This window comes from Marmota flaviventris, chromosome 4 (genome assembly GCF_047511675.1).
Source record: "Marmota flaviventris isolate mMarFla1 chromosome 4, mMarFla1.hap1, whole genome shotgun sequence".
Classification (NCBI taxonomy): domain Eukaryota; kingdom Metazoa; phylum Chordata; class Mammalia; order Rodentia; family Sciuridae; genus Marmota; species Marmota flaviventris.
Genome location: NC_092501.1, coordinates 126,494,532 through 126,513,033, shown reverse-complemented (window position 1 = coordinate 126,513,033; position 18,502 = coordinate 126,494,532). Strand labels below are relative to the sequence as shown.

Sequence of the window (18,502 nt, the reverse complement as noted above, 5' to 3'; positions counted from 1 at the left end):
TGTACCTTGCCATTTATATAGACATTTATATAGACATTATCTTGACATTTATATAGACATCTTTTCATTAGATATGGGGTAATTACTTTCTAAAAATTATTTATCTATCCAATGAGACTTGTTTGAGATATTTGGAGTGGGTAAAGCCCCATTTAGAAAAAGGCACCTGAGACATTTTTAAAAGCATTTAAAACACACACACACACACACACACACACTCCATTTTTCGTGTTTGCTGTATTAGTGTCCTCAGGCTGATATAACAAAGAACCACAATCCAGGTGGCTCAAAAAACAGAAATTTATTCTTTTGCAGTTCTGGAGGCCAGATGGCCAAACTCCAGATGTCAGCAGGCTGATTCCTCCTAGAGGTTCTGAGGGAGAAACCGTCCCTTGCATGTCTCCCAGCTTCTAGAGGCTGCCTGCAGTCCTTGGGGTCCCTTAGCTTCTGACAACAGAACTCCCACCTTGGACTTTGTCTTCCTATAAGGATACCAGTTATTGGACTTAAGGCCTACCCTAATTCAGTATGACCTCATGGTAATTTAACTAACTGCATCTATGAAGACCTTATTTCCAAATAAGGTCACATTCTGAGTTTCTATATGGACACAGATTGTTCAGCGACACTACTCAACCCAATTGCATTAAGACTTCCATGGTGAAATACCTTTGATCATTCTTTCCATTGAGATAAGTTCCTATAAGTAAAAACCAAAGAATGCCAAGACTTTATAACAAGTTATGCAGTTATAAGAACTGAAGAATACTGTTATTCTGCCACAAGCCCTGTCTCCTGGAGGATGAGAGTGGGAATCACTTCTTGAAGATTGGAATTGAAGGGCTCAATATATAATATTTATCATAACCTCTAGTGAAAATCCCTCTTTCTGTGTGTGCTATCCTCAAATGTCTTTCTGATTCCCTATAAATAAAAGATGTAAATTTACTTGCATGATTATTAACTAAGGCATCATTAACACGGTATTTCACTAACTTTTTACTATTTTAGCATGACATACAAAGGTCCTTAGGACCTGGCTCCAGATTACTTGTCTATCTCACCTTTCACACTCTTCTCCATTGTCCCTGTAGTCCAGGGACAAATTTTATTTGCTAAAATTATTTTATTTGTTAAATTTATTTGCTAAAATTCTCTGCATTAACTAGTTCTCACGTATCTCCAAATACCACATGTATTTTCCCCAACACTTGACTTGTCTTTCAAGTTTTAAGTCTTGGTTCAGATATTAGCTCTTTCAAGGAACTACTTCTGACTCTTTCAGAGTAGGAAGATTTCTCTTCTGTACTTCTCTGCTTGCCTCTATCATGGGACCTGTAGCATTGTGCAATAAATGCTTGCCTCCTAAACTCATAAGTTCCTGGAGGGATTCCTTTTTGCATTTCTATATATCCACTCCTCACATAGCACCTATGTGTATCAGAATTACTGAGTAAATCACAATTGGATGAAAGGAGTGGTGATTCCAGGTAACTTAAAATTAAATGCTCTGAGAAATTAAGATTGACTAGGAAACTGGGTGTGGTAGTGCACACCAATTTTAATCACCTCTATAAAGAATATGATAATATCATTTGCTATAATTTGCAATTCAAAATATGTTTTATTTTCTTGCCTCATCCTGAACTCCCCTTATTCTAGTTCCAGGCTTTTAGGTGGATGATATGTCCTGATGACTGGGAAGTTGAATTAAGGCTTGTGGGCAGCATCAAGGAAGCAGCTTAGGTTCCGGAGTGGGACTGACCTCATCTGTGATTTTAGAAAGCAAATTTAGAAAGCCTCAGTTTGTTCTGGTACTCTATACACCATTAGCACCAACTCTGTCCCTTTTTTTTTTCCTTTAGGATGTATAGAGTTTTTAACACTTATTTCATTGCTTTATTTACCAGCACATTATTGGGCAAAAGGTGCTTAGAGCCCTGCTGCTAGCTTGGAGGAATAGGCTATCATTAATAATTACATGTTTTAATGGTGATGATTAAATAATAAATATCATTTATTAGTAGCATACTGTATGTTCATGCCAATTTAGAATGTTCTTTCACCATACCATTCCAAGATTGTTATCCTTTTTTTTTCAGGTATCAGATATGTGGAGACAAAGAAACTTAATCCCCCCTTTTAATCTATAACAATATGGGAAAACAAAGTATGCAACGTCAGTTGTTAATACAGAAAAACCAGCTGTTAATATAGGCTCTCAAGTTAGTTGCCTGGTATTTTGTTCTAAATAGATTCTCTTTCCCAAAGAAACTGCCTGCTCATTAAAGCAAACTGAATCAGATAAGGAAAGCAAACATTTGATTCTGATAGTTAAAAGTTGCAATTTTCTATATCATTTTTATTCTGCTAGCCACTGAGAAAAAGATAAGGACTTTTTTTTCTTTCTTGAACTTTTGTGATAGTTATCTCTGCATAACCTCAGGGTTTGAGTCCCAAAAGTTGTTTTGGTAGCAAATAGTATTTGTTTATGAAATATGTGTTTTTCTCTGTTCCTAAAAGGTTGTAATGACATCACCAAAACAAGCTTCTTTCCTTTTTTGGTTTCCTTTTCTCTCTTTCTTAACTTCTCTAAAAGTTTTGGGGAAAGAAAAAAAAACTCTGGATTTAAAGTGATTTATTATCTTTATTTTATAAATCTTTCAAAAAGACAAATCAAAGAACTTCTCATGATTGCAAAATTCCAAACATGACAATTGATTATACATTGATAGTCTCTAAGGGGCATGGCTGGGATGATAGTTCTTTCTGACTCCAAAACATGGGCCTTCCTTCATCCATGTTGCCGCATACCAGATGCCCCACCAGGTCGGAGCAAACCATCAGAAACAAAAATGCAGGCCTCTGTGAATTGGTGCTCTTACCAAATAGACTTTTTTCCTCATTAACTTTTAATTCACCTACATTGAAACAGTCAGCTGTTATATAATTTTTTAAATGTTGGATATTTCATTTTGATTTTGAAACTTAGGTCAAGGGGAAAAGAAAAATCTGTAGAAATCATTGAGAGAATTTAAAAAGTAATCTACAAGGTTTTCTTATTTTCTAACTTCCAGATAGAAACTGAAGTTAAGGTTAAGAGTGCTGAAGTTAAGCTTTTAGCATCTAAGGGGCAAAGCTCACCTCTGACAGTCCCTAGCCTTTTCAAGGATGCCACAATGCCACTTTGAGTCTCATGAAAGCAGAAAGATCTAGTGAGGAGTAGGAAGATAATAGTGAAAGAACTTCATCACAGTTTTAGAAAAAGTTTAAGAAGTCACCTAAATAATATATCTGAGAAAAATGTTTTTTATAATATGGAAGTGATAAGAAAATTTGGATGATAATAAGAAGACTAGAAAAAGGTGATCTTCTTAAACATGTTTTTTTGAGGTATTTGTTTTTTTGTTTTTGGTACTGGGGGTTTAACCCAGGGGCACTTAACCACTGAATCACATCCCCAGCCCTTTTTATTTTTTATTGTGAGACAAGGTCAGGCTAAGTTACCTAGGGCCTTGCTAAATTGCTGAGGCTGGCTTTGAACTTGCCATCCCCCTGTCTCAACCTCCCAAATTGCTGGGATTATAGGCATGTGCTGTAAACCTGGCTCTTACTTTTTTTTTTTTTTGGTACTGGGAATGGAACAAAGGGCACTTTACCCCAGCCTTTTTAAAAACATTTTTTATTCTTTGACAGGGTCTCACTAAGTTGCTGAGGGCCTTACTAAGTTGCTGAGCCTTTTCTCAAACTGGAAATTCTCCTGCCTCAGCCTCCCACATCATTGGAATTATAGGCATGAGCCACCTGGCCCAGCAAAAAAGTATACATCTTAATTTAAATTCTAATATTATGGCTTCAAACAAGTTGTTTATTTAATAAAGTACTGCTAAATTTTATTTGAATTGCTAGATGTATACTACTAACCACATGCTTTCTTCAAATGTCCTTTTTAAATAAGGCCAACCTGAATATCCCATTTAAAATTTCATTCTCACTTCCTTATACCATTCTATTTTCTTCTTTTTCATAACACTACCTTTTAAGTTACTCCATTTATTACCTGCTAGGTAATTTATTTACTGTGTATATTACTTATTCTATGAATATGTGAGATTCAGAAGTGATTTCATATTAGCTTTCTATTGGTGCCATTTAAATTGCAACATTAACTTTGTGCCTTAAAGTCACAAAGATTGATTGTTTTACAATTACATAGATCAGAAATTTGGCACTGTCTCACCATACTAAAATTAAGTCTTCAGCCAGCTGCATCCCTCTTTAGAGAATCTGTGTCTTGCTCATTCAGGTTGTTGCTGGAATTTGATTCCTTCTGTCTGCAGCACTGAGGTCCCTGTGCTCCTGTTGGCAGCAAGCTAATGACCCTTCCCAGGTTTTACAAACTGCCGTATTGCATTCCTTGACTCATGGCCGCCTTCCACTTTTGTAGCAGCAAGAACAGGTCCGCAGGTTGCTTCCTTCTTTAAATCCTGCCGCTTCCCTTCCATTTTTAAGAGCTCATGGAATTAGACTGGGTCCATTTGGATAATCCAGAATAATCTCCCTACTTTTTAAAATCAGTGATTAGAAACCTTTTGGTTTCTAGTCTAAATTCCTGTTCCATGCCATGTAACATATCCATGTTTTGTGGGGATTAGGATGCAGACATCTCTAGGAACAATTATTCTGCTGATCATAGTCCATCCTAGAGATTTACCTCTACCCCACCTGCAAAATATCTTTAGAGATCCCAAACTCCCCTAGGTCTCATCCCGTTACAGTGTCAACTCAAAGTTCAACATCTCATCTAAACTCAAACCCAAACTTCATCCTTTAAAGCAGGTGGAGGTGAGGTTCCAAGCATAATCTCTCTGGGGACACAATATTTTCTCTATTGGTAGTTCTTGAAACTAAGGCAATGCTATCATCCTCTAAGATACAACGGTGGGGCAGGCATAGAATAACAGTTATAGACATTCTGGTTCAAAAGGGAGAAAATGAAAAATTGAAAAGCAGTTACCAATCCTAAGCAATTTAGGAATCCAACTGGGTAAATTCCATTTGCTTTCAAGGCAGGGAATCATCATCTGCATCTCACAGTTCAACCCACTGGCTTCGATGTCCTTCCCTCCAGGCTCCTGGCTCTGCCTCAGGCATCAGCTTTGCTCTCTTAGCTCAATAGCAATACTAAATCATTACAAGTTTCTTCAAACCTCCTTTTTAATCATCATTCTTCATACAATCAAAGATGACCGTAATTCAATTCATTTCAGAGTCATCTCCCTCAACTGACACATAATAGGAGCTAAAAAAATTTTTGTTAATAAGTGGGTTTCCAGTTTTCCCACCCACAGGAATGCATGTTTTTCCATATTCAATCTCAGAGCCTGCTTTCGGTTTTAGGAGATAGGGTCATTCCTCCTGTTCAAGACCAGGATTTCCACCTGTGCCCATGACTCCTTTCCCTTCTACTTCCTGTGAGGTTATGAAGTTCTGCCCCATCAGGCATCCTTCCATACGGCCAGCCAGTCTATTTTCTACTGATACCTTTCCATCATTCTGTGAATATGCCTGAGTCTTTTTTTTTTTTTTGGGGGGGGGGGGGTACCAGGGATTGAACTCAGGGGCATCAACCATTGAGCCACATCCCCAGCCCTATTTTGTATTTTATTTAGAGACAAAGTCTCACTGAGATGCTTGGCCCCTCAGCTGTTGCTGAGGCAGGCTTTGAACTCTCAATCCTCCTGCCTCAGTGTCCCAAGCCTCTGGGATTATAGGCAAGCACCAGTGCACCAAGCTGCCTGAGTCTTTTTTTTACTTATTTTTTAAAATTATTTATGACAGTGGAATGCATTACAGTTCTTATTACACATATAGAGCACAATTTTTCATATCTCTGGTTGTATACAAAGTATATTCACATCAATTTGTGTCTCCATACCTGTACTTTGGATAATAATGACCATCACATTCCAACATCATCTCTAACCCCCTGCCCCCTCCCTTCCCCTCCCACCCCTCTGCCTTATCTAGAGTTCTTCTATTCCTCCCCTGCTCCCCCTCCCTATCCCACTATGAATAAAAAAAAAAAAAAAACTAACAAAAATGTTTGTAAGATCCCATGTTCTATCTTTTATTGAATCTCTTTCCTCCTGGTACATCCAGATTTCTCCAAAAGGTGGTCTCTATACTTACTCATCATTACCAATTTCTCTCCTTCCCTTCTCTCTCAACCCACTACAAACTGGCTTTTGTTCCTACCATTCCATTGAAACTGTTCTCAGATTTAACCCGAGTTTTTCTGATATACTTGGTACTGTTAGTCATCCTCTTTTTCTGAAGTAACCTGGCTTCCACAGTACACCTGGTTCTCTTTGTGCAATTTGACAGTTTTTCCCCCTCCATCTCTAGAATTTCCTCCTCATCTGTCTTTAGCTGAAATGCTGATATTTTTTCCAGCAACATCCCTTCAGATAATTCCTCTACATATTCTCACTGCCTTCAGTTAGTATATACTGTTAATTCAAAAATCTTTATTTCCAGGGGTTGGGATTGTGGCTCAGCGGTAGAGCGCTCCCCTAGCACAGGCGGGACCCGGGTTCGATTCTCAGCACCACATAAAAATAAAGGCATTGTGTTGTGTCCATCTACATCTAAAACATAAATATTAAAAAAAATTTATTTCCAGCAAAAAATTCTTCTGTGGTTCACTATGTCTAAGTCCAATGGTGGGATAGAAAACAACCCCTGACCAACATATTGATCTAGGGTTAAGCACATTATTTCCCTCCCTTCAAAACTCCTTAGCTTTAATCTGGTCTTTGTTTTGCTTAAAACTAATTAAGGGCTTCTCATGGCACTTAAAATATACATTTCTTCATGTGACCTCCAAAACTTGATGGGATGTAGCCATTTTCAAACACTTGGCCCTCACCTGGGGCCACATTCTCATCATTCCCAAAACCAGGCTGGCTTCCTGGAAGCCTTTGAAGGGCCAGGCTCTCACCTACCTTATTCCCACTGCATAAAATATTCTTTTCTCTATTCTTGGCTTAGACTCATATATGTCTGCTAAATTTCATTTCCTCAAATAATGTTTTCTTAGCAAATCAATTTAATTCATATTCCTTCTTTCTGTTCTTTTCATTCATAATCCTTAGAATACGTATTTATTTATTACAGTGTCTATTAGAATTTCAATATCCTTCTCTGGATTCTAAACCCCATAAGAGAAGGGATCATTCCCCTTCCAGTCTACCAATCTAAATCCAATTCTTAAGAAAGAACCCACTATTTAGTAAATAATTAATAAATAAATTTTACATGATTAAATTATTCTACTGTAGGTATCTGGGAGTCGCAATGCATTTTTTTTAGCCTTGACTTCTAGGTTTCTTAACTGCTGAATGTCTGATCAGTACCAAATCTTGCAGATTATGCTTTATTTCTCAACAATATCTTCCTTCTCTGTGCATATGACCATTGCCCTGGTTCAAGGTTTCTTTATTTCTTGCTGAGCTATTTTAATAGCCCTACAACTGGTCCCCTTGAATTCTGCTTGGTCCCTCATATCCATCGTCTGTACTGCCACCAGTGTGACCTAAAATAGATTCCATATTCCCCTGTGGAAAACCCTGTAATGTATTCTCATTGCATATAGCATAAAGTATAATTTTTTAAAAATCTTGACTCACAAGGACCCTGGCACCAGGCTCATTTCTCACCACTTGACTTTGCTTCAAAAATAACAAACTCCTTATATTTTCCATCCCATATTTTATATGTTGCTTCCTTGCTATCTTCTTTTTGAGCAAAAAATTATGGGATCAACTCTCTCTTGCTCTCTCCAGACCCTGAAACCCAGCTAACTCAGTCGTACTTGGATCAAACATCATCTCTTCCAGGGAGTCATCTCTTATCCTCCAGAATGAGTTGCATGCTAGTCTATGGAATTCACACATCTTACAATTTACATCGCTATTGTTTTACTTTACTAATTGTATCCAACTGTCTGCCTTCCTTGTAGGCAGTGAGCTCCTGGAAGTACATAGTAGATGCTTCATCAACATCTGCTGAATTAAGTACAAAAACGAAAACATAGCATTCGAAGTGCATCAGGGTAATTACTTTTGACAGTAATAACATCCAAAATTCAAAATTTATATGGAACTGGAACTATCTCTAATATGTTGCATAACTGTTTGATTCACTGCATTTCACTCCATTTTACTCAGTTAATGCTCCCTAAATCCTGCCACTGTACATTGGGTCATTTGTGCTCAGCAAACTGGAATTCTGACAACAGTTCCTAAGTATACAGAGTTCAGCCTTTCCCTCGCTGTACAAGCACTCTCTTGGTGAGTTTTTACTTAACAAACTCTACAAACAAACATTTTAACTTATGTCAGATGTTGCTATAAATCTTCTCTGAGGTCAATAAAGTTTTCCCATTATGTTTTTCATTCTTGGCTTCATTATGCCATCAATCTTTTCTGGTTATGTATATTCAATGCTATTTTATAAAAATTATAGTACTTTCTTTAAGAAACACTTATATTTTGAAAACTAGCTCCTTAAAACCAAGAGTTCATACTAATTTGCCCAATCTCTTAACAATGAACAATATGTTGTCCCTTTAGTTGTGATCAAATTTTTGTTGCTTTAGGGATTTCTACATTTTTAAATGATGGTTATGATTATTTATAATATGTAATTATGATTACAGGTTATCCAGCACAAATTCATGTCTAGGTGCTGCATATGTAACTGTATATGTACATAAATATTTATATATTTCTGTATATATATACAAATATATGCAATTTATGTGTGTATGCATATATATATATATATATAAAATGTAACATGGATATTATATATAATATCTTTAACTTACATTCAGTTTGTTAAACTATAGTTTAAAGAAGTATCTTGTTTGGGCATTTGGTTACGATATGGGTTTACAGCTTTCATTAAAAGTTAAATAAGTTCAGCCACGCACTGTGGCCCACACCTGTAATCCCAGCAACTTGGAAGGCTAAGGCAGGAAGATCACAAGTTCAAAGCCAGCCTTAGAAAGTTAGTGAAATCCTGTTTCAAAATTAAAAAGTAAAATTGGTTGGGGATGTAGGGTTAAGCGCCCTGGGTTAAATCCCCAGTAACAACAACAACAACAAATTAATGGTTCTTATGTAAGAAGTCCATCTCTATATACCCAAATATAAGCCTTTCTATTAGAGTTGAAAAGATCTTAGATAGCACTTAGGCCAATCTCCTTGGTTTATATATTAGGAAATTGAGGCCAAGAATTGTCAAATTACTTCCTGCAGGTAAAATATCAACTTTAATATTAGAGGTGTACATTCCAAATCCAAGTTCAGTGCTCTTCCCATATCCCCAAAGGCCATGAAAGGCAGGTACAAGGTTCTCATCTGAACTGTATTACAGGACTCTGGTTCATTTACTCCATAATCAGTAGCAGATCTTTAGATGAGTATTCACTAGACTCATATTAATTGCCATTTATGCAGCTGATAGGATTATTTTTAGTATCAGAATAAGAATCAAATCAGTTAATTAGAAGAGAAGAATACTGTTTCCAAAGGGTAGCTTATTCTTTACTAAATTAAATAGTTTAATTTTATTTCCTATGTTTATAATCTCAGATAATCAAGCTTACCCATACGGAAGAACATGAATATAATTAAAAGCAATGCTGAAAATTCGAAGGAACTTAAGGTATTGGATTTCAGAAGGAATTTCTTTGATGGGATTATTTCTCATTTTCAGTATTTGTAGATTTTTAAGACAAAGTATCTGGAGAATAGAAAAGAGAAACAAATATGAACAGAATAATAACTCCTATTTGCTACCTTAACTCTTTGAACTATCGTGAAATCAGTATGACAACATAACTTGGCTTATAACCTATATCTCAACAATACTTTTTAAAAATTTTTTATTTTATTTATTCTAACTTGTTATATATGACAGCAGAATGCAACTCAATTCATATTACACAAATATTAGCACAAATTTTCATGTCTGTGGTTGAACACAAAGTAGAGTCATACCATTCTTGTCTTCACACATGTACTTAGGTAATGATGTCTGTCTCATTCCACTGTCTTTCTTACCCCCATGCCTCCTCCCTTACCCTCCCCTCCCCTTTGCCCTATCTAAAGTTCGTCTATTCCTCCCATACTGGCCCCCATCCCCATCATGAATCACCATCTTTATCAGAGAAGATATTTGGCATTTCAACAAATACTTCTAATAAACCTTTAAAACAAGTGACCAGCATTAATATGTATGATCAAGAGAGATAGAGCAACTAGTATATTCATATGTCCTTGACTCAAGAAGAGTTCTTTTCAAAATGGGAAAGGTCAGCCTTTTTGATCAAGCTCAGAGTTTCATGTGAAGCAATCATGGAAAGATAAGGGAGGAAGGAGACAGCGGCAGAGCTGGGAAGGTAAGTGGACCCAACCACTTGGAGGAGAGTGATTCAACAATACTCTACTCGGCTATCTAACAATAACAGAGTATCTAACAGAGTATCTAACAATACTCAGTGAAACAGTCTTATAGTAAGACTGCTTCATGAGCTATCACAGTAATTTAATTTTCATATCAAAGTTAAAGATATACCATTTATACCCATGATCTTTGCTTAATATAAATTTTGCTTTCTGCTCTCTGATGAATCTTGTTTTTGTTTGTTTGTTTCATTTTTTTTGGTTCTGAGGATTGATTCCAGGGATGCTCTATTACTGAGAGATATTCCCAGTCCTTGTTTTATTTTTTATTTCAAAAGACAGTGTCTCACTAAGTTGCCAAGGCTGGCGTTGAACTTTGCAATCCTCTTGCCTCAGCTTCCCAGTTGCTGGGATTATTATTATTATTGAGCCTTTAATAAAAATAAAATAACAAATTGATGGAGTGGAGGATAGTAAATTTTGTAGCCAATTTATTTATAGTATTCTCTTAAAATCTCTTTTTATAAAAAATTGGTAAGGTCAGGAGCGACCTTTCATTCTTGGTTTTAGTATCAATGCCTTCTGCCTTTTTTATTCCCCCATCAGTCTATGTAGGTTTGTGAACTGTTGTGGATCACTTCAACGTAATAACATTTGGGCTTGTTGGTTTTATTTCTCTTTTTTCTACTCTCTATTTCACCAGTTATAGTACTAGCTTTTATTATTTCCTTTTTTCATTTTCATTCTTCTCAATTTTTTTTTTAAATTTCTCTTTTGATTTCTTCTTTGACTCATGGTTAACAATGAGTTGCTTAATTTTCACATGAGTGAATTTTCAAATCTTGGACTTTGATTTCTAATGTCATTCCACTGTAGTAAAAACCAAATAAACCTTTATGATTTTTAATCCTTTTAAGTTTGTTGAGGCTTGTTTGAGACCTTACACATGGTCTATCCCAGAAAATGAAAATTTGGGAATGTTTTTTCCTATGGCTATTGGTTGGACTGTTTCATAGATGTCTTTGAAGTCTAATTGGTTTACAGTGTTGACCAATTCTTCTATTTCCCTGTTGATATTATTCCTAGTGGTTCTATGCATTATTGAAAGTGATGAACGTATCCAATAATAATTGTTGAATTTCTTATTTCTTCCTTTCTTTCAGTTTTTGCTTCATAAACTTTGGGGCTCTGTTGTAAAAATACATGTATGTTCACATCATCCTGATATATTGACAAAATGTCCTTCTTTGTCTCTTGTAACATTTTTTTGTTGTAAAATCTGTTTTGTCTGATACTATTACAGTCACTCCAGCTTGCATGATATATCTTTTCTCATGCTTTTACTTTCAATCACTTTGTCATTTTCAAACTTAAATGTGTCTTCTACAGATAGCATATTACTGGACCCTGTGTATTTTTGAAGCCCAGCTGACAATCTGTGAGTTTCGCTTAATGTATTCACGGTTAACGTTATGACAAACACAACTGGATTTACACCTGCCATTTTACTTGTAACTTTCTATATGTCTTATGATTTTTTTGTTCCTTATTTACTGCTTTCTTTTGCATTGAGTAAATATTTTCTAGTGCAAACATTTTAACTACTTTAATGATTTTTCACTATATTCTCTTGAGTTCTTACTAGAACCTACTTCATATTTACATAAGCTTAATTCCAGTTAGATATAGAAATGTTCTTCTCTGTAGTCTATTCTGTCTTCCCTTTATTCTTCTGTAATTGTTAAACATATTGCATCCATAGGTTATAAGACTAATGATATATTATTATAATTATTACCAAATATAATTTTACATCTTTTTAAAGAAGCTTAGAGAAGAAAGGAGACCAAATATGTTTACATAGAATATTATATTAACCTTCTTATTTAACATTTCTGCTCTACCTTCTCCTGTCCTCAAATATTGCAGCAGACTCTGTGCTCTGCCTGATTCCCCCATCTTAAATCCTGTCATAATTCCAGTCACCCCACTCACCCAAGTCCCCAGGCTTCCATCCATTGCCTGTGTCCCATGCTAGTAACTGGGTATAATTAGCTCACCTCAATGTAGCCCTTCTATGCCTGGATGTTACCACCCTCACTAGAATATTTTATCTACAGCTATATAGCACAGATGTACATAGCAAAGACAAGTTTTACTAATTTATATCACTTTAAAGATAAGCACTCTGTATCTCATATCTTAACAGCTCCCCTGCATTTAAATGTCATTTTTTTAATGGATGGAGAATTTTTGTCAGATACACACTGCCAAAATTAAATTAGCACAAAAAACTACGATCCTTATTTTCCTTGGGAATCCGTCTCAATTTGTCTTAGTCAAATTAATAAAACTGGTTTCATTGTTTAGAAAAGTAAAAAGCAAGTCTTCCTATTAAAAATAAAAACTCCTTCTCCTTCTACTTTATTTTTCCTCAAAGCTCTTATTATCATAGGATAGATCACTCCCAAAGATGTATGATCTCCCCCCACTATAGCATATGCTCCATGAAATAGGTATTTTGTTTGTTTTGCTGGAAAATATGTGTTTTCACTACTACATGTTTGAAATAGGAAGTAGGTCAATTTGGATTGAAAATTAAAAATGGCTTAACTTGGGGCTGGGGATGTGGCTCAAGTGGTAGCGTGCTTGCCTGGCATGCGTGCGGCCCAGGTTCAATCCTCAGCACCACATACAAACAAAGATGTTGTGTCCACCAAAAACTAAAAAATAAATATTAAAAAAAATGGCTTAACTAAATGTCAATATTCTGAAAGTCAATTCACAAAACAATTAATCACCCAGTGACTGGTGAGGCATTGACTACAGACACTAAAACAAACAAACAAAAAACAATATGCCCTAATGTCTTGTTTATTTAAAATGGCATTAAATTATATCATTCCAGATATGTTATCCTTCATATATTTCATTGAGCAGTCTATGGTTAATTAAACTTGCTAAAGTATCACCTGATCACTAACTTTGTTTTCAGAGCTTTGGATTGGCATGGGGACATGTTTATTATTAAGAACTAGAAGAAATATTTTTTGTATATTGAACAAATTTTACACAGTAAACATATTGGAGAGTCTGACTGTAGCATAGCCTTTGAGGATTATGTCAAGGGACTTCCTAAGAAAAGTATACTACCCTTTTGTTAATATGTATTTTTTTAAGTTGTAGGTGGACACAATATCTTCATTTTACTTTTATGTGGTGCTGAGGATTGAACCCACTGTCTCACACCTGCTAGGCAAGCCCTCTACCACTGTGCCACAGCCCCAGCCTTTTTGTATTGTATGAATAAGTCTTTTCAGTTGCAATACAAAATGTTTGTACTTTATAGTAACTTCAGGGTCTATTTTTTGGTTATAGTTATTCACAAATAATAAATCATAGCAATATATGTATATACAATAATTTTATATATATATATATACAAGAATTAAAATGGACTCACTTCTACGGGAAATTCACGGAGGTCATTAAATGATAAATTAAGATATATCAATTGGGAAGCCAAAGGTGAGAAGTCTGGACAATAAAGGAGAAAAAAACCCTAAAAGAAATGAAAAGAGATATTAATTCTTAACAATATATTCTCCCCATGAAAATGCTCCTTTTTTAATTTCTAATGGTAATACTACAAACTCATTAACACTGTCAAACTTTTCCTAATCTGTGAAGGGAGAAATTGTTTCTCTATGTAGTTTTAAATTGCATTGTTTTTATTTTGAATGAGGTCAAGTACTTTTCATATTTATAAGGGTATTTTGTTTCAGTGAATTGTTTGTTCACTTATTTTGCCCCCCCACCCCCGCTTTTTTTTTCTGTTGGATGCTATTGCAAATGCAATTATTGTCTTAATTTCCTTTGCTGGTACACAGAAACACAGCTGATTTTTTTTTTTTTTTTTTTTTTTTTTGGTGTTGATCTTATCCTCCGTAGCTTTGCTGAAATTATTTATTAGCTCTAGCAGCTTTCTCATCAGTGCTGATCATAACTCCAGCAACCATAATCAGAAATGTTGTAATCCCCAAAGATCAAATTCCCTGAAATCCCAAATCTCTAAAGATCAAAATCCCTCAAATCACAATCCTGAAAGATTAAAATCCTAAATGTTGTAACCCTAAGAACTAAATCTCCAAATTCCAAATTTCCTTTGAATAAAAGCCTACATAGGAGGGACAGAAAACTGAATTCTTGGGAAGGCATTAGTGTGTTTTTTGTTGTATGCAGTATAGTTGCCAATTTATTCCATTATGTAACACTTCCCATTCACACATAATGTCATGTTTGTCTTCAAGAAACTGTCAGAGCATGAGAAGGATTTGAGGAGTTCAGTGACCTTCTGACAGATGCTTGCTGATTCAGAAGTTTCTCCAGGGTTACAAAACACATTATATGGTAAGTTATTCTCGGTTAGGACTTCTTATATTTACCACTAAATCTGACAGAAAAACTAGTGCATGCTTCACTTTGGCTAATGAGCAGCATTTTAAAACGGTCTTTAGTAGTTCTTTGTTGTTGATGTTTTTACCAAATATATAGGTTTTTTAGGCCAAAGAGTTCTGGGTTCAAATTGAAGTTTGCTTACTGTGTAGTCTTATGCAAGTTACTTTCACTGAAACTTGGTGTTTTCATATGTCAGATAAAGACTATAATACCTACTTTGCAGAATGCTAAGTTTTAAGAGTAGCATAGGCTTGGAACATAGTGAGTGCTTAATAAATGGTACCAAGTATTTCTGTTATGCATCATATTGGGTTTGTGTTTGTTGAAAAGCCAAAAATTGCTGCTAACTTAAAAATCTGATAAATCTGAGTTCCGTTTCTCTTATTATGCCATGTAATGCAAAAGACACCATTACTGTTAGGATCTGAGCATCTTTTTAAACTTAGCTGGGGGGCTGAAGGCAAACTATAACAGATAGGTTTAGAGATACAATTTGACTCTGTTCCTGGGAAATCTTTATTGCAATAGGAAAGACTCCTTTAATACCATGGAAACTAACCTCCCTTAGAAGAGTGAAAGTAAAAATGATTGATAAGATATTGTCATTAGAAAGATCTAGAATACCTTAAGGTTAAGTGCATTTCTTCCATGCACTTGGCAAGTTACTACAGCCAGGTTGGCCATCGCTATTATTGTTTCGGAATGTGTTGTCTCAATAGTCTTAAAACCGTCACCGTGTAAAACGTAGTCTGATTCTGTTTTTTTATATTTAGAGCCACCTAAATTAACAAATCAAAATAAAACATGAAATTTATTTGTTTTATGTAATTTTTTAAATTTATATATGACAGCTTAATGCATTACAATCTTATTGTATATATAGAGCACAATTTTTCATATCTCTGGTTGTATACATAGTATATTCACACCAATTTGTGTCTTCATACATGTACTTTGGATAGTAATGATCATCAAATTCAAGTGTTATTGTTTAAGAGTGAAAGCTGAAGGGTGTTTATGCTATAAGATTGAGTCACCATGGGGAAAGTTATACACCTCTTCTGGAAGAAATGCCCCCTATCCTTCTTCTACCCAATCTTAGTTGATTTCTATTTGTCACATGAGTACCGTTTTGTTCAAGGTCATTGTACTGTCATGTGTAACTAATTAAAACAAATTAAAAAAGTGAATAGCACAATTGTTTTTCAAACAAAATGATATGCTCACAGATTTTTACCTGGATAAGTCAGGTTCCATTAATCTCTGTATTTTTGTACTACATGTAAAATATTTGCAAAAATTTTACTACAAATCACAGGGAACAACCTTTTGGTCCACAAAATTAAAAGACAACACAACTCAGATATCACCTCCCAAGCGGCATCTCACTTTCCCCATAACATCACCTGGATGTAGGATTCAAATGCTGTACATAACTTAACTCTTCTCTCAGACTGTAGACTTCACATAGGAAAGGAAAGAAGACAAAAAACAACCCAGGAGTAGCTGAGCAAAGACCACTTACATTTAAATTTACTTTATCATGAGCATTCTGGAGGTCACCTTCCTTCAAAAATGGTCTACAAAAATATACACCAAAGTGCAGCCAAAAAATATTTTGAAATTTTAAAAAACTTATTTTAGGGCTTGGGTTGTGGCTCAGTGGTAGAGTGCTAGCCTAGTACGAGTGAGGCACTGGGTTCAATCCTCATCACCACATAAAACAAACAAATAAATAAATAAATGTCATTGTTTCATCTACAACTAAAGAAAAATATTTTTAAAGCCCATATTTTATATTCACAGACATTTCTTTCAGTATTATTTGCAGAAACATATTTTACAACCTCAATTATTCTATGCTATTGTTTCAGGGAGAGGAAATAAAGCATCCTAGAAGAACTACAAAAGAATTCTGTTTTTAATCTCTAAAATGAAAACTTTGTGCCCATTTTAGATCAATAGATATGAAAGTTAACCCCAGAATAAAGAAGGATGCATAATATGAAATAGTGATACCTTGTCTAGTGAGGGGAAATGGAGCAAGAAGAAAAGGATTGTGTATTAAGACCTAAGTCTGTGACCTGATCCCTAATCATACATCCTCAGTATCTAAACCCAAGCATCTGGTTTTTGAGTGGAAAAGAGAAAGGGGTTAGAAAGTCTCTAATAGATCTCTGAAGTACCTGAGAATCCTTAAACTTTCCAAGGAGGGAAAATCAGAGTGGAAGAAGCTCAATAATGCAGGAATGGTGGCATGACTTGCCTGGGCTTATGATGTGGAAGAGACCCACAGTTCCTTTACATCACAGTGATACACAAAGACTGGGAAGAAAGGGAGGGCTCGGGAAGTCCTGTGGTGGAGTATTCTACCGTGTATTTTCTCCTACTAAATGCAGCTATTGAAATATTAATTTGTTATATTATTTTGCCTACTCTAAAATTTCATTTGACTCTTATTTTTTTAAAACAAAAATTTCAGTCCTCTGGTGAAATTCTCCAACCTTTTTTTCCCCCTCTTACATAGAAACCAATTGTTTTAAAATTCCAGTTTGAAACTGCAATATATGAATCAGCTATGCAGCTGCTTCTATTGCCTTGTTTCTTTCTATTGGTTTTCAGACATTTTATCTTTTTTTTTTTAAAGAATGTTTGTGATTTTTTAAGCAATGCTAGACTTTGTGGAGGAATGATTTTAAGGGGTCTGGATAATTCTGTCTCTAACAAGTATCAGGTTTTCTTCATTAGGCAGAAAGTATCACTTTGATTTATCAAGGATTGGTTTTGAATTGTTTTTAAAACTCTATAGTGTATTTTTGTTTTGTCCTTTCTCCTAGAACTTCATCCTTAGTCCTACATCATAGGTCCTATGTCACAGGTCCTCTGCATCTTCAATCAGAAGCCTAGTGAGTTATTAAAAGCCCTACACATGGCCAGAGCTTGAACTCCATTAATTGTTTCTTATGCAACTGCAAAAATCTCTTGGCTTTTCAGCTGATGTTCTCTGTCTGCTGTGTTTCTCAATCCTGTCCTGCAGATGCACAGCTTCAAAATCAGCCAATGCCCCCAAGGGAATCTGTGTATAGAATTTTTTTAAAAATTCATTTCCCTTCACTTTTCTCCTTTCCAAGATTTCGCTTCTCAAGTCCCAGCGACACTGGCCACTCTGAAGTCTGACTTCTATCTCCTCAACCCATGAAAACTACCACTTTCTACCTATATGTATTCTCGCACACCACAAATGCCCATAGGTCCAGCTAACTCAAGGGCTTCCCTTCTAGAGATTGTAGCGGCTCAGGTTGAGTCTGCATTGGTTGCTTTCCAGTGCCTTTAATGACTATTTTAAGTATATTTGGCAGCTTTAATAGTTGATTTTGACTGGAAAGTTTGTCCAATAGAAGCTACCCAATTATGACAGAACTGGAAGTCATCAGGTTATTTAAAATCTGTGCCTGATAATTCTCATACTTAATACTTTTAGGAGTTTGTTTCTACTACTTTCTCTTCCTGCTAGTCCTTAACCATTTTGACTTTCTCCTTTTTTGCCTGATAATTCTAAATCATATGCC

The 18,502-nt window shown here is 35.4% G+C and overlaps 1 protein-coding gene across 1 annotated transcript in view; it reads right to left on the bottom strand.

Annotated features, from left to right (window-relative positions):
• The window catches only part of Lrrc63 (leucine rich repeat containing 63), a 35,739-nt gene that overhangs the window by 12,065 nt on the left and 5,172 nt on the right, over positions 1-18,502 (bottom strand). Inside the window, exons 3-5 of the mRNA XM_071611744.1 lie at positions 15,558-15,712; positions 13,939-14,037; positions 9,677-9,813 (exon numbers count right to left, since the gene is read on the bottom strand). Of these exons, the coding sequence (XP_071467845.1) occupies positions 9,677-9,813; positions 13,939-14,037; positions 15,558-15,712 (391 nt within the window). The remainder of the gene's footprint in view (positions 1-9,676; positions 9,814-13,938; positions 14,038-15,557; positions 15,713-18,502) is intronic.